The sequence below is a fragment of the Lycorma delicatula genome, chromosome 4 (genome assembly GCF_047948215.1).
Source record: "Lycorma delicatula isolate Av1 chromosome 4, ASM4794821v1, whole genome shotgun sequence".
NCBI classification, from domain to species: domain Eukaryota; kingdom Metazoa; phylum Arthropoda; class Insecta; order Hemiptera; family Fulgoridae; genus Lycorma; species Lycorma delicatula.
In genome coordinates this window covers 19,562,623-19,576,692 of record NC_134458.1, presented here as the reverse complement: position 1 = coordinate 19,576,692, position 14,070 = coordinate 19,562,623, and the positions used below count along the sequence as shown (strand labels likewise).

At 30.3% G+C, this 14,070-nt stretch overlaps 1 protein-coding gene across 1 annotated transcript in view; it reads left to right on the top strand.

The window, feature by feature from the left end:
* ova (ovaries absent) overlaps positions 1-13,608 on the top strand; it is a 63,599-nt gene extending 49,991 nt beyond the window's left edge. The window contains exons 8-10 of the mRNA XM_075362444.1: positions 5,848-6,144; positions 7,739-7,946; positions 12,076-13,608. Of these exons, the coding sequence (XP_075218559.1) occupies positions 5,848-6,144; positions 7,739-7,946; positions 12,076-13,163 (1,593 nt within the window). The 3' untranslated portion in view covers positions 13,164-13,608. The remainder of the gene's footprint in view (positions 1-5,847; positions 6,145-7,738; positions 7,947-12,075) is intronic.
* Positions 13,609-14,070: the final 462 nt, after the last annotated feature.

Here is a 14,070-nt window from a genome sequence, read left to right as displayed (position 1 = left end):
TTTTGAAGGAGTTCCAAATGATGCAAAATCATTGATTGAAACAAACTTTTGTTTGTTTTGTGATAGATGTATGTTTCATCTCCAGTAACTGCATTATTAAGAGATTTATCATCCTGTCACTAAAATGTATCAAAAAATGTCAGGGCTGTTCCCATCTGACTTTGTCATACAGATCAGGAAACCATTCAGCACAAATTTTTTACTCTAGCTGTTTTCCAGCAATTTCTTGTAAGACCGACCTTGAAACCTGAGGAAATCATATATGTCATCTATCAGTAGTGAATTTTTTTGTCTTAAGAATATTTTTCTTCAGTTCTTTTTTCACAAGAAAGGTCTTATCTAGCATATTATTTGTTGAGAATATTAGATTCTCTTTCATTAAATATGTGCCATTTTCTTACTAGATTTCTGCAGGGGTGAACTTTTTTTTTGTCTAAAAACTGGTTAACATTCTGAATTTCATGTTTGGCAGAATTTCTGTTTCTCTGCTAATACAAGAGAGTACTAACTGATTGTATCATTGGTAGGTGGTCATGTGCATGATTACTTTGTACAGATTTTTTGTAATTTCTGAATGGCTGTCATATTAGTACCATTACTGCATTAGTAATAGTAATATTGTAAATTTATTTTTAAAAACTGTCTGTGTACAGTAGCATGCAAATTAATCTGAACACAGATGTTATTTAATAAAAAGTAACTAGAAAAAAAAAATCATATCTGTACAATTTGTGAATATCTAGTAATTAATATGTCCTTTATTTTTAATCATTTCACATACACAATTTGGCATCGATTTAACAATTGTTTACATATAAGGGTAAATCAAATAGAAACGGGATTTTTGTTCTTGAGTGTCTACGGTTGGTAGGACTGAGCCCGCACTTCTAGTATGTTTGGATGAGGTCATTAGGAGTGGGGAGAGCCGGCCATTCCACACTTCCAACCAATTTGTCACTAATGTTCATGATGTCAAAGCAACAGGTGCACTTCTCCACTGCGCAACACATAATTATAAAATTCCTTCAAGCAATGGAAATTTTCTGGAGATGACTGCACAGTTCAGGACCAAACATTGTCAAGGACTCATGTGTTTTCTGGCATAAAGAGTTCAAGGAAGGACAAGAATAAGTGGAAAATCAGAAACACGATCACCATCCTTGGTACAGATGAAAACATTCGAGTGGTTCGAGATATTCATGAAAATGGTCGGCAGGTGAGAGTATCCGAAATTGCAGAACAGATCGGAATAAGTTATGGGAGCCGTCAAGTGATCATCACAAACAATCTACAGTTCTGTAAAGTGTGTGCCAGATGGGTCTGTTGCTTTTTGATAGCAGATCAGAAGTTGAGACATTTGGAGGTCTGTCAGAGGCTTATAGCAAGGTTTGGGAAAGAAAGTGATGCATTTTTGAGTCAGATTGTCACCTATGACAAAACATGAGTCTACCACTACACTCCCTAGTCGAAAAAAGCCAGTATGGAGTGGCAGAGGAAAGGTGAGACAGCCTCAGTGAAAGCCAAGACTCGACTGTCAGCTGGGAAGGTTCTTTCAACCATTTTTTTTTAAATGGCAAGGCATTTTGCTCATTGAGTTTTTGCATATGCGACGCACAATCAATGCTGCTTACTACTGCAAGATGTTGAATAAGGTGAGGGCTGCATATCGCCACAAAAGACAAGACCATTTGATTCGAGAGGCCACCCTCCACAGCAACACCAGGCCCCATACTGCAGCTCTTAACGGTCTCAAAACTAGAAGAAATGCACTGGACTCAACTTGATCATCCTCCCTACAGCTTGGACCTATTGCCCTGCAATTTTCATTTGTTTAGGCTGCTTAAAGTAGCTCTAGGAAGGAAACAATTTGAAGGTGACGAGGACATGAAGGGATTCTTGCGCAATTGGCTCCTGACGCAACCAGCTTCATTCTCCGATGCTGCAATAAAAAACCTTCCTTCTCACTGGGAAAAATGTATTTCTAAAGCAAGAAACTATGTAGAAAATAAATTATCTTGCCTTTTATTTTTCAATAAATACATTTTTTTTAAAAATAGAATCCTGTTCATATTTGATTTACCCTCTTACATTTTTTTGATTTCTTCATCATTAAACCATACCAATATTATTGCTTTAATGAGGTAAATTTTTATGGTACAATTTGTATTTGAGAGTCTTTTTGACTGTTGCCTAAAGATTTTCCATCGGTTTAAGTCTGGGGAGTTACCTGGCCACAGGAGCACTTTAATGTTTCGTTCCTCAAAAAATCTTTCCATTGTTTTGGCAGTATGGTATAGCACCAAATCGTGTTGGAACACTTCTTTGCCTTGTGGAAATCTGTTTTGAAGTTGTCTCACAACCTTTTCCTTCAGAATCTTGATATATCCATCATGATGCTTTTCTAACATATGGAACCCTTTGCCCCTGAACATAAAAATGTGGTGAAAAACATAACATTTTTCCAGTTTTCTTTGGTCCAGTTTAGTTTGTTCTTTGACCTTTAATAGCCTTTCTTTTTTTTAACATTGATAGTGTTAAAAGCTTCTTTTTAGCTGGCTGACTAGCTTTCTATACAGCTCCAAGAAGTCGGCATCTAACAGTTGTCACGGGTAAATCTGTTCCACTAATTGCTAATTCTCGATTTAAGTCCACAGTAGATAATTTTGGATCAAGTTTACGTTTTCTCATTAATGACCGATCCTTTGTTGGAGAAGTTTTTCTTTTACAGCCACATTTACCTTTACTTAGAGGTGAAAAGAAACCAGTTTCTTTAAATTATTTTAAAATAGCATTCATTGTCCTTAGTTCAACACCAAGCTCAGAAGCTATCTGTTGTTGTGTCATACTGGTATGCTCAGAAAGAGAAACAATTTTCAAACACTTTCTTTTAGTCAAGTCCATTATTATATATTCAAGACACAAAGAACAAAATATATGAAAATATGATTTTTTAATAAAAAATGAAATAAACTTTTACAAAACACTATTTGTAACATTAAGATTGCTAAATAACCAAAGAACAATAAACTTGCATTACACAGGCAACTTAAAGAATGGGTTGTGGTCAAGCTATATACCCATAACGTAGAAATAAACAAAAAAATTCTGTACGTTTGGATTAATTTGCATGCTCTGAAGATGAAAAATTATTATTAATTGAAACGTTAGTTCTTTCAATAGATCTCTTACTAGGTAAGATCTTTTTGTACTGTTATCAAATACCTGTGGCACTGATTATTCGTTCAAAAATATAGGAATGCTCTTTGATTAAATGCCTCAAATGGAAAATATTAGATAAGAGTAGGTTGCCTTATTATAGTAACATTAATTCAACTAGATATTTGTATCTAATATACTGTGCCTATAACTACGGGGTGTGCTTACCCGTTTTAGTGATATATGACAAGTGGGTGGTGGAACACTCAAATGAGTGGTGGTGTATTGTACCACACTTATTGCGCCCACATTTTCAGGTTAGCTGTAGGAGCGAGTTAGGACACCGGTCACTAAACTGTTTCGAGGCTCAGTAGCCGTTTGTGGCACAGACATTCGGTCTTTTGCTTTAGGGTGACCGAATCGGATGGTGGCAGGAGAAATGCCAAGCAAACCAATTATCTAATATACTGCAACTGGTTACTTATAGTTGGTTCTGTGCATTTATCATGAAAGCAATTGAATTTTGTTATCAATATTTAACATGAATGTTTGGAATTTGCCAACTAACAAACACGATACCATTGACTTCCTGCTACTGCAAGACATACTACCAGGAACCAGGACATGTTGCAACAGACACACAATGTGTCTTTACAAAACTGATGGTTTTGTATGTGTTGCAACAAATGCACTTGGTGGTCAAAAGTCAATGTGCGTATCAGTACGTGTTTGAAAAATTTGAACCTAAGCTTTGTGATTGTCAATTTTTTTTCTATCTAATTGGGCATTCGATTTATGAAGTTTGCTCAATATTACTATGAATTGGGTGTGGACAGTAGTCGACTGGAATAATTTCATTAGGAAACTGTATGTCAACTGCATATATTGAACAGCACAGAAAAGATCAAATTGGGAGAAACAGTTTGGTTGTCAAAATTGATGGACGCTGCTCTTGAGGTGCATAAATCATGCTAGTCGCATCTATTAAAAACCGTGGGTTTTTTTGTGACAAGTGAAAATGGCGAGTGTTTGTTGTGAAAGTTGATAAATTGATTCAAACCCTGCTAAGTGCTATCAAAGACAATGTTAATGATGGGAGTATATTGTAGTCAGATTCCTGGTGTGCATACCAAACCAATGCACTGGAAACAGAAGGATTCCACTGTTATACTGTGAATTATCATTACCATTTCTATCTTCACAGTGGGAGTGCTCACACTTAAACCATTGAATGCTTGTGGGGGTTGCTGAAATGGTGAAATGAAATGCACTGGGAAAAACTGCCAGGCACCATGTAAAATCTTAAGTTACTGAATTCATATGCCATCGCATTATAGGGGACTAGTACCTGTTCCAGAAAATACTTGGTGCAATATAGAATGCTTGACTGCTAGAAGTTGCCATGTAGCAGTCAGTAAGTAAAATAAAGAGTTTTGTTTGATGAAGCCACTAATTTGAAGGGAATAAGTAGTGGCACTAATATTTTATAAAATTATCAATCTGTTTAGTTTCTCTGGTCCACAATGAGTTTACTTATAAAAATCTTTAATTAGCTTACTTTTGGTTTATTTCTGTTATTGCCTGCGTTTCTTAATTTCTTAAATATTTTTAATTAGGGGTTTATTTTGAGGAACTCTAGTAAATCTTATGCTTGGAGTCAAAGTTTAAAGGTTAATAGTGTTTACACAAGCATAGATTATAAATGCATGTTTATTTATATTGCTGTCTTGATACAAGATTTGTCCTGTCATTTTATACTGTATATCCTGAGAAAATTGTGTGACAAAATATATTTTGGTTTGTTAAGTTGATAAATATTAATTTACAGGGTTTTTTGATGTCTTGGAAATAAGAAGTAATCTTATTTTCAGGGTGAATTTGATTAACTTAATAAAAGAGATTGAAAAAATGAGTTTTCTCATTTACTCTTATATATGGAAATGGTATTTGTTATTTTGAAGATAATAAAGCATTTGTAATTTTGATTGATTTTGTATAGTAAAGTCATACTTCGAAAAGTATTTTGCTTGACTATAAAAAATATTGAAATATTAAATTGAATATTGGTTCCAATTTTAGGAAGATTAGTAATTTTGGCCTTGATAAGTGACTCAATCTGCTTAATCTTTCATACAACCCCTGGAAACAAAACAGTCCTACAAGCAGTGACACACCCCACTAACTTCAGTAAAGAATAATTGCTTTGGTGGCTACTAGAAGATTTTTTTTTAATGATGTCACATATTAAGCCAGATCAGTAAGTATTATTGCAGCACCTATCCAAGGAAGAAGGAAGACTAAAGAAATGGAACAATCAATCCACAGATGGATTACAGCAGATCGGAGTAGTTTAATGTCGCTTAGGACAGTAGTGGTTATGAAAGTAATTGAATTACAGTTATTGGAATAGTTTGTAAATTTGCATTGATTTGTAATCTTGTAGAGTTTGTTTTAATAAACTGTTGTTTTTTAAAGCCAACCCCCACATGTTTGGATGAATCTTTACGATATGTATCATGTACTAGTGTAATTGAAAAAAAGTTATCCAATTCATTGGGCATTAAAACTGAAGTAGGTTTCTATGCGGTGTATTATTTTATAATATGTGTAGATATTTATATTATAATATTTCCAACAGGATTTAAAAAACCTGTGTTATACATTTCTTAATTCATGTCTGCTTTTTTTAAGGATGAATATATGGCAAGTTTATTTAATCTTGCTCCTCATAAAAAAGAAATAGTACCTGTTCAAGTAAATACTCCACAATCACCTTTTTCTCATAAGAAAGGTAGAAGTAAGAAATATTTATCCAAGAGAACTCAACTTAAGATTTTTCATAATGTTGCTTTGTCATCAGATTTAGGGAGAGCATATTTACTTAAGATTCATAGAAAGTTTATTTTGACTCAACATCATGTGGATAAAATAGAGCGATATGTAAACAGAGATAATCACTCGAATACAGTTCGGCGATCAGATGTTTGTGTAAGTAATTCTTTTTAGTTTATTTAATGAATTTAAAAATGTTCAAATTTACAAAATTACTAGCATCTAGTAATTTCTATTTGTGTTCACCTACGTACATATTTATTTTATGATTATCTTAGAAAATGAGAGTGCTGCGGTTACTGTGACCAATTTCCAGGTAGGTCGTCCTTTTACTACCTTCAACCTTTTCTTCCTCACCCATCAAAAGGTCACTGTTGGAGAATTGATCTTGAGTGTGGTTAATGCATTTTGAATAGTGGTATAAACAAATATGCTGCTTTTGAGACAATTTATGAACTAGAATTATAAAATATTTAATTTTAGTAAAAGGTAAATTTTTGCTAAATTATATGTTTAATTGTTAGTAAAATATTATTTTTAATAAAATGTTTAATGTACGTAAGTAAATAATTTTACTTACGTAATAATTCTTCTTTTTATAATTAAAAAGAAGAATTTTTTCTTGTAGTATTTTAATTAAATTATTAGAAAAAATGGATTTTATATAGTATTAAAACCTTTACATTTGGGCATTATTATTGTGAGTTGCAATTTGTTAGTAGAAGCTCTGTACGATTTGAGAGGAAGGAATTAAAGGAACCCACATTTTTTTATTCCTATTTTCTTGGTAGTATAGTTTTAATATCCTGTAACTTGTAAGAGATGATATAAAAATTAGTATTAAGTGATATTTTTAAATTATAAAAGACGTAATTTAAAGGACAGAATTTTATCTGCAATGAAGATATTTTTAATTTTTTTTATTTTTATAAATCTAGTGTCATTTTCAATATAGCAGAAATTATTTTAATTAATTACTTCAGCTCTCACTGCAGTATGGATTTTTTTGCACTGAACAAAGTATTTTTATCTACACTGATTCAGTAATTTGATAATTTAAGTTAATGGCATAGAAAAAGGTTTGCAGAAAAAAAGGACTTTAGATTGAAACTGCTGGGAATCTCAGCTGTCTATTGGTAAGGAGTATAGTAGCATCGCAATGATAAACAGCTGCACAGGCTAAAGTTTAAGTTTTGTACTGTATTTTATACCTACATGAATACTGCACTTTATTCTTGACACTTAAAACTGGAAAATATCTTATTTAAAATAACTTTTAGGTTATTCTGACTACTAATAGTAGTCAGTACTACTAAGTAAGTACTACTAACAGAACTATTAGTCACAGGCTACTGTTTATGTGCTCCTCTTTTAAAATAGATGTAATGAAATGAAACAGAGATAGAATCTTTTCAAAGAATTTTTATTAATTTTTTTTAAAAACAATGTGGTTAATGATTTGGGTTACTGTTAATTAAATTTTAATTCATCTTGATGCTGAAATCTGTGATTGTCTTTCCATATGTTATATAATGAAATGTTCAATATTTTTTGTGAGTTGCAGGAACTGCTAGGGTGATGTCGGTTTTTCATAGATATCAGCATACATCCTGTACAGGATCAGAGAAAAAGTTGTTTATCAAGTCTCATTGTACTGTAACAGATGTGTTTACGTTTACATAAATGTTAAAAAATATTAAAGTCTGTTTATATTATTCTGTAATAATTTTTTTTTTGTATTTGTTTACAGATGTCTGCTTCAGCGACAAATTATATAAATAATACTCTTCTATATTTACATTATGCTAAAACAAGTTGTTCTAGTATTGATAGTGTAAATCAGCTGCATAATCCATTGACTTCAACTCAGTGTTGTGCTCGCTTTTATAAGTTTCCAAAGTGTAGAAAATGTATAACAAATTCACACAACGAAATGCAAAAATGTAACTGCCTTTCAGGTACAAAGATTTTGAATTATTTATATTCATGTTTTTCTTTTTATGTGTTGTATAAAAATATTAATTTTATGAAAAATTAAATTTATGAAAATCTGACTTGCTTATAGCGATATGAAATTTATATTTTGAAAAAATATTCGATAAATAGTATGTTTTGTTTTATTAGATGATTGAATTTTGTACAGTCAAAGACCATTTATGTGCCTTAATGCACAGTATATAGTGCATAATTATAAAAATTATGTTAATTACGTAATTTACTCTTCTGGTTTAGAGAAGTATTATAACCACATACAGAAAGGTTGCAGTTGAAAATACCAATAATGGATTGATTTGTTAATGATACGAAATGCTTGTGTAATATATGGTGCTAACATAAAGAACCATAGCTGTAATTTAAGTTTTTAGTTATCACCCCTTATTTAAGGGTGTTGAAATCACTGAAAATAGAACTGAAACTTGTAGAACAGTTTTTAATGTGGATGTAAACAGGTAAAGCAACATTTCTTTGAAAAAAATTAACCCTGAATTACCTTTAATTCAGCAGTTGTGCAATCTCATTGAATTCATATTGATGATCAGATTGATGATGGAAAAAAAGTTAAAAAAATAATCACTAAAACTTTCTTTATGAAACTAAAACTAAACTAAGATTAAAAAAACTGACAACTAAGTTGTAATACTTCCCTGGCATTGGTTATCTATTCTTAAGTAGTGGAAAAATGATATGTAAAAATAAAAAAGGTTTAAAAAATTGATATTTTTAAACTTTGATCAGCCCCCTGCCCACAATATGCTCCTAACGTTCTTTTCTTCTTTTTTTTTTGTTACTTGCACTTCTGTTATACTTAGGAGCATGAAGAAAATCTGCAATAAATAAAAAGACTGCCTTTTTTCAGTTTTTGGGGAAGGGGCAACATTTTTTATTAAAAATAGTAAGATATGCATGCATGCATGCATGTATGCATCTACTGAGCTTAATATAAAAGGGGGTTATGTTGCTAAATTTTGAAAAATTGATCCTAACCCCACCTGGAGATATTGACTAAAAATTTTCCAACAAATTGTCCCTCATTTATGAGTCTACAAAATTTCATCAAAATTAGTTTATCCAGTAAAACATTATTAAGCTAACACATGTTATTAATTATGAAATGTCAAGAAATGCAAAAACCCATACCCCATTTTTTAATTGATAACCATACTTTCCTTCTTGCATCATAGGTCTAGAACTCTGATGCCAGCAAAGTAAAAAAATCTTGGCAACTGAAACTAAAATTTAACATATTTAAAATTGTTTCCTATTTGTTTAACTTAGCAGCCAAAACTATTTTTTATAGAAATCTAAACAATGAGGATTATAAATGAAAAAAATACTTTTTAAATTTTTTAATGATTGAAATCAACCAAAGAGGAATCGTGTTGATGCATTTGATGATTCTTCCTTGCAAGAACCCGAGTAATTTTGTCCTCCCTGCAGGCCTGAATCATTTTTAAAATCTATGTGTCAATTGAACTTCATTATTTTCAGTTATGTAGAAAATATTTACCATCTTTTTAAAGGATAAGTAGTAATTCATGAAATAACTTTAAGACTGAAAATATTTTTTCAAATGAATGATAAAATTGATATCATTAGTACAACAATGATTATAAAGAAAGTTAACTTGAATAAGTCACTCCTAAAATAATTATAAAAATAACAGTAAAAAATCTGAAAATTGACATAAAGCATGTCAGAAAGGAATCTTTATCAGATATAACAGTATTTTTTTGAGTAATTTTAATATGTTTCAGAAGAAATTATTAGAGAAAATTAAATCTTATTTTACTAATATAATCTTTGAAACAAAAATAGATATGTATACAAAAAAGGTTTCTTACCTTCCCCCAAAATTTAGTGATAGCTTTTAAAAATACATAATGCTTTCAGCTGTGCAGAACTCAAAGCTGTGGTTTAAGGTTTTGTTAAGTTTATAACTGTCCTTCAATCCTTTAGCTTGCTTAAAAACCATTGAACACATGTTTATAAGTTAAAAGATTTTGATTTTGACTTAAAATTTTGTTATAATATTGTGCTATGTTTAAAGTGAGGTTGTATAAGAAGATTGATTTGTTTCCTTTTCTTATTTATTCTAACATATGTATTCTATATGTCAGAATAAATTGCAGAATAGAATAAATTTACAGTCGCCATAGATAACTGTAAAAAGAAGACAATATAATACAGATAACTTAGATAAAGTTTTTAAGAAACAAAGCTAGGAATGATAGAAGAGATTAATTAAAAATTACTGCCATAAGAGATGATCAAGTATGTAGAGAGCTATGGGAGAGAATTGAACATAGCAGACTAAGATGTTTAAGTTGGCACCTAGAGGGAATGCCTAATGGAAAAGTATCAAAATAGTCTTTAATTTAGTCATTATTATTATAAAGAAAGACCAAGTTACTATCAGATTATTTGGATATATTGTGTAAAAGGAAAACCTTATAAAGAGAACCGAAGTGGAATAAGTTTTTGATAAAGATTGCTGGAGAAGTAGAGTTAAATGACGGTCCATGATCTAAAACCTAATCCAGTAACAATTGGATAAAAGAAATGGATGTTGATCTATCAGCATGAAATTGGTAGTTGAATGTTAGTTCTGATTAGTCATCATCAATAGGAGAGAAAGATACAAGGCTTTATGAAAAACTATGCAGCGTTTAGACTTAACCAAAAACAAATCTGATTTAATTTTAAGTGCCGTTGAAGTTTGTCATATGAACAAACAAATTTCAAATAAAATTGGATGCATGTGTTCCATGGCTAGATTGCATGATAAGAACATAACCAACTTTCTTAATGACGTTAACGATAAAGTATGAGAATATCAAACTAAAAAAAAAAGGAAGCCACTGATTTGAAACTGCAAGTGATTTCATACTATATCAGAGTATTATTTATTTTGAAATACAGGATGTTCTTTTAGCCTTGGGTTAGAGGATTTTGGAGCATTATGATTTGATCTGACAAGTTACGTCGTGGATGTGGTGAATTATTTTGAGAGCACTGTTAAGGCAAATTGCTGGGCTATGATTTAGTGAAATTTTGCCCCTTCTGTGGTGACTTAGTTTCAATGAGGATACATTGATTTATACCAACCCTTCTATAACCAGTAATCTGAAAAATTTTATTTTGTCAATAGAAGTACTAAAAGGCTGCTCAAATTCTGCTGTTTGGATTTGATTACATAGGATCTTAGTAAATCATAAGTCAAAGTGTCATTTTGTTTTCATCTCATACAGAGCTCCTCGATTTGGAAAGAAGTAGAACTGGGTCCTGTGTGTCTGAATGTCTGACTAACTGTGGAATAATTCCTGGTTCATTATTGAACAGTATCTCAAAATTTTGTTTAATAATAAATTAATTTAATTAATAAACATTATTGATGAAAATTTAGAATAAAATTTTACTTATAAAAAATTACAATTCATAGGTTTGATTTCAAAATTTTATGGTGAAATGAATTGATAAGTTTTAAAATAAAATAAATTTTGATAATTAGATGAGAAATTATTGTTGAACCAAAATAAATATTAATGTTATTGTTTTAAGTTATTATAAACAGAATAATATACTGATTTTGTTCATTAATGATCATTGATACTAATAATTATAAATGTAATTTAAAGTAATACTCTAACAATTTATATTAAACTTTTACTGTGTATGAATGATTTAAAAAGCTGTTAAGAAGTGAAAATAAGCTGTTTATCTCCAGAATAAAATCAGTAGTTTGTTCAGATGGAGGGAGAGAATATTAAATCTGGTAAAGATAGTAAAAGATGTAAATTTGTAATAGTAAGTGGTCTGTAAAAGGTCTTGATGTTAATATTAGTCTGGCACCTAATATTAATTTCCCACATGTAAGAAGTTCATGTTTTATACCTTCATTCCTTTCCTGAAGTATGACTGGAAGATAATTTCATCAAACTAATTTCATTTAGTTTTCTTATATTCCTTCAAAGATGCAGTGTTAGTAATTAGATTGTTAATTTAAGAGAATTAGTTATATTAAATTCTTCTCAAACATGCTATTTGTAAATATACATTTTATACAATGTTATGTTTTGGTTTGTACAGGTTCTACAAAATTAAATTTTTCTACCTGTTATGTAAAACTTGATCCTCTTTCAAAAGAAACATTGGACTTGCTGATGAATAGAAAGAATATCGGTAACGAGAAAACCAATAGAGCTAGTGAATCTAGTAGCAGCTGCACTACCAAAAATGAAATCGAGATAATAGATTTAACTAATGATGATTCTGATGATGAGGAAATACAAGATGATGGGGAAGATCTTGTTGATTTTGTACTTAGAAAGACATCTCAGTCACCAAAAAAGTATTTTCGTAAGACTTCCAGCAGTAATATAGCACGTTTTGACAGAAATGTATTGGTCTCTAAGGAAGGCAGTTCAGAGTTTGATAGATTGATGTTGAAAAAATCTTTTCAGTCACCAAAAAAGGACCCTGCTAGAACATCTAGTGATCATTTTGTTCATTCCCGAAAAGATAGTGACAGTAACTCTAAAAGGGGTACAAATAATTTGAGATCTGGTTCTGTGGAAAGTAATAAGGATAATACATTTCATAATGCAGAATCATTATGTTCTTTAAAGGAAGGAGATTTTTATAAAATTGATTCTGAAGTAGTAGTTTTGAAACAATCATTACAATCAACAAAAAAGGATTTATCTGAGCCATTTGATAATCGTTTGTTACATTCTGAATCATATAATCTTATTTCGAGTGGAAATAACATGAAGTTTGAAGCATCAGGTAGTGACATCAGTATCGATAACATTAGTACTACTGCTCGTATAGATTCTTTTGCACAGTTGTCTGGAAGTCATCTTTGTATTGACAGTAAGAAAACAAAGAAGAAAAAATTAAGTGCTGCCACCGAGGTCACTCGTTCAGAAAGAGTATTGAGTGAACCAGGATTTAATTGTAGATTGATGAGTGAAAATGTACAGAATAAAGAATCTGAGCAAAGCGCTTTAATGTTACATTCTTTAAAATCTAATGCCAATTGTTCTCCTGACAGTAATCGTCTTTTGATTCAAAATATTTGGGCAGATGATCATGTCAATTCAAATTTTAGACAACAAATTAACCCGTATTTATCTGGAACAATTAGTAGTCCAAAAACTAATCATGAAATGTAGGTATTACATATCGATACTTATGTAATACATTTACATGTAAGTCTGTATAGTTTATTATTTATTTATATAAGTATAATAAAAATTTAGAAATGTGGTGGAAGAAAAAATATATGTATTATTATTTTTATTACAGAGATTCTGTAATAAGTGTACATAGAGATAAGAGGCTATATGTTTCAGTTTTACACAAAATTATATACCATTACTTGAGATCAATATATTTGTATATAGTTGTAAAAAGAATTATAAATTTATGGTCACTGAAATATATGTATAATACAAACAATTAACCTTTACACTGACATCTAACCAAGTGTGTGTAAATTGCTGATATGTATACTTCTGATTTTACATTGTTTTTAAATTATGTTCTAACTGAATTTCCATGTTTTTTTTTTTCAACAAATTTTAAAAACTATTTATTATGTATAAGTATTTACATGGTAGGGTAAAAAATAAATTAAAAATTCCATTAGTTTCACTAAATTTTAATATTTTTATCATTTTTACAGAAAATTGGTAAAATATAACAGTTCAATTTCTTATAATTACTTAGTTCATCAATTTTGAAAAATGATATAAAAATTAATTTTAAAACGTATAGCGTATCTGTGTTTTGAATGTTATAATAATTATCAAAATTAATTAATGTTGAGTCATGTATCATTGTTATAAATATGTAAACATGCATGATGAAAAAAATACACTTGCACCACAACTATCACTCATAGGAGAGATAGATAAGATAAGTGGTGCCTTTGAAAATATGTAGAAAATATATGTTTTTATTTGTTTTTTGCTTATGAGTTGTTCTAATAAGAAAGTGTGTAGTATTTAAATTGATTTAGCAATAATTTGTAAATGAACTAAAAGATGGTATTATCTATGATTCATTGAAGAATATGAC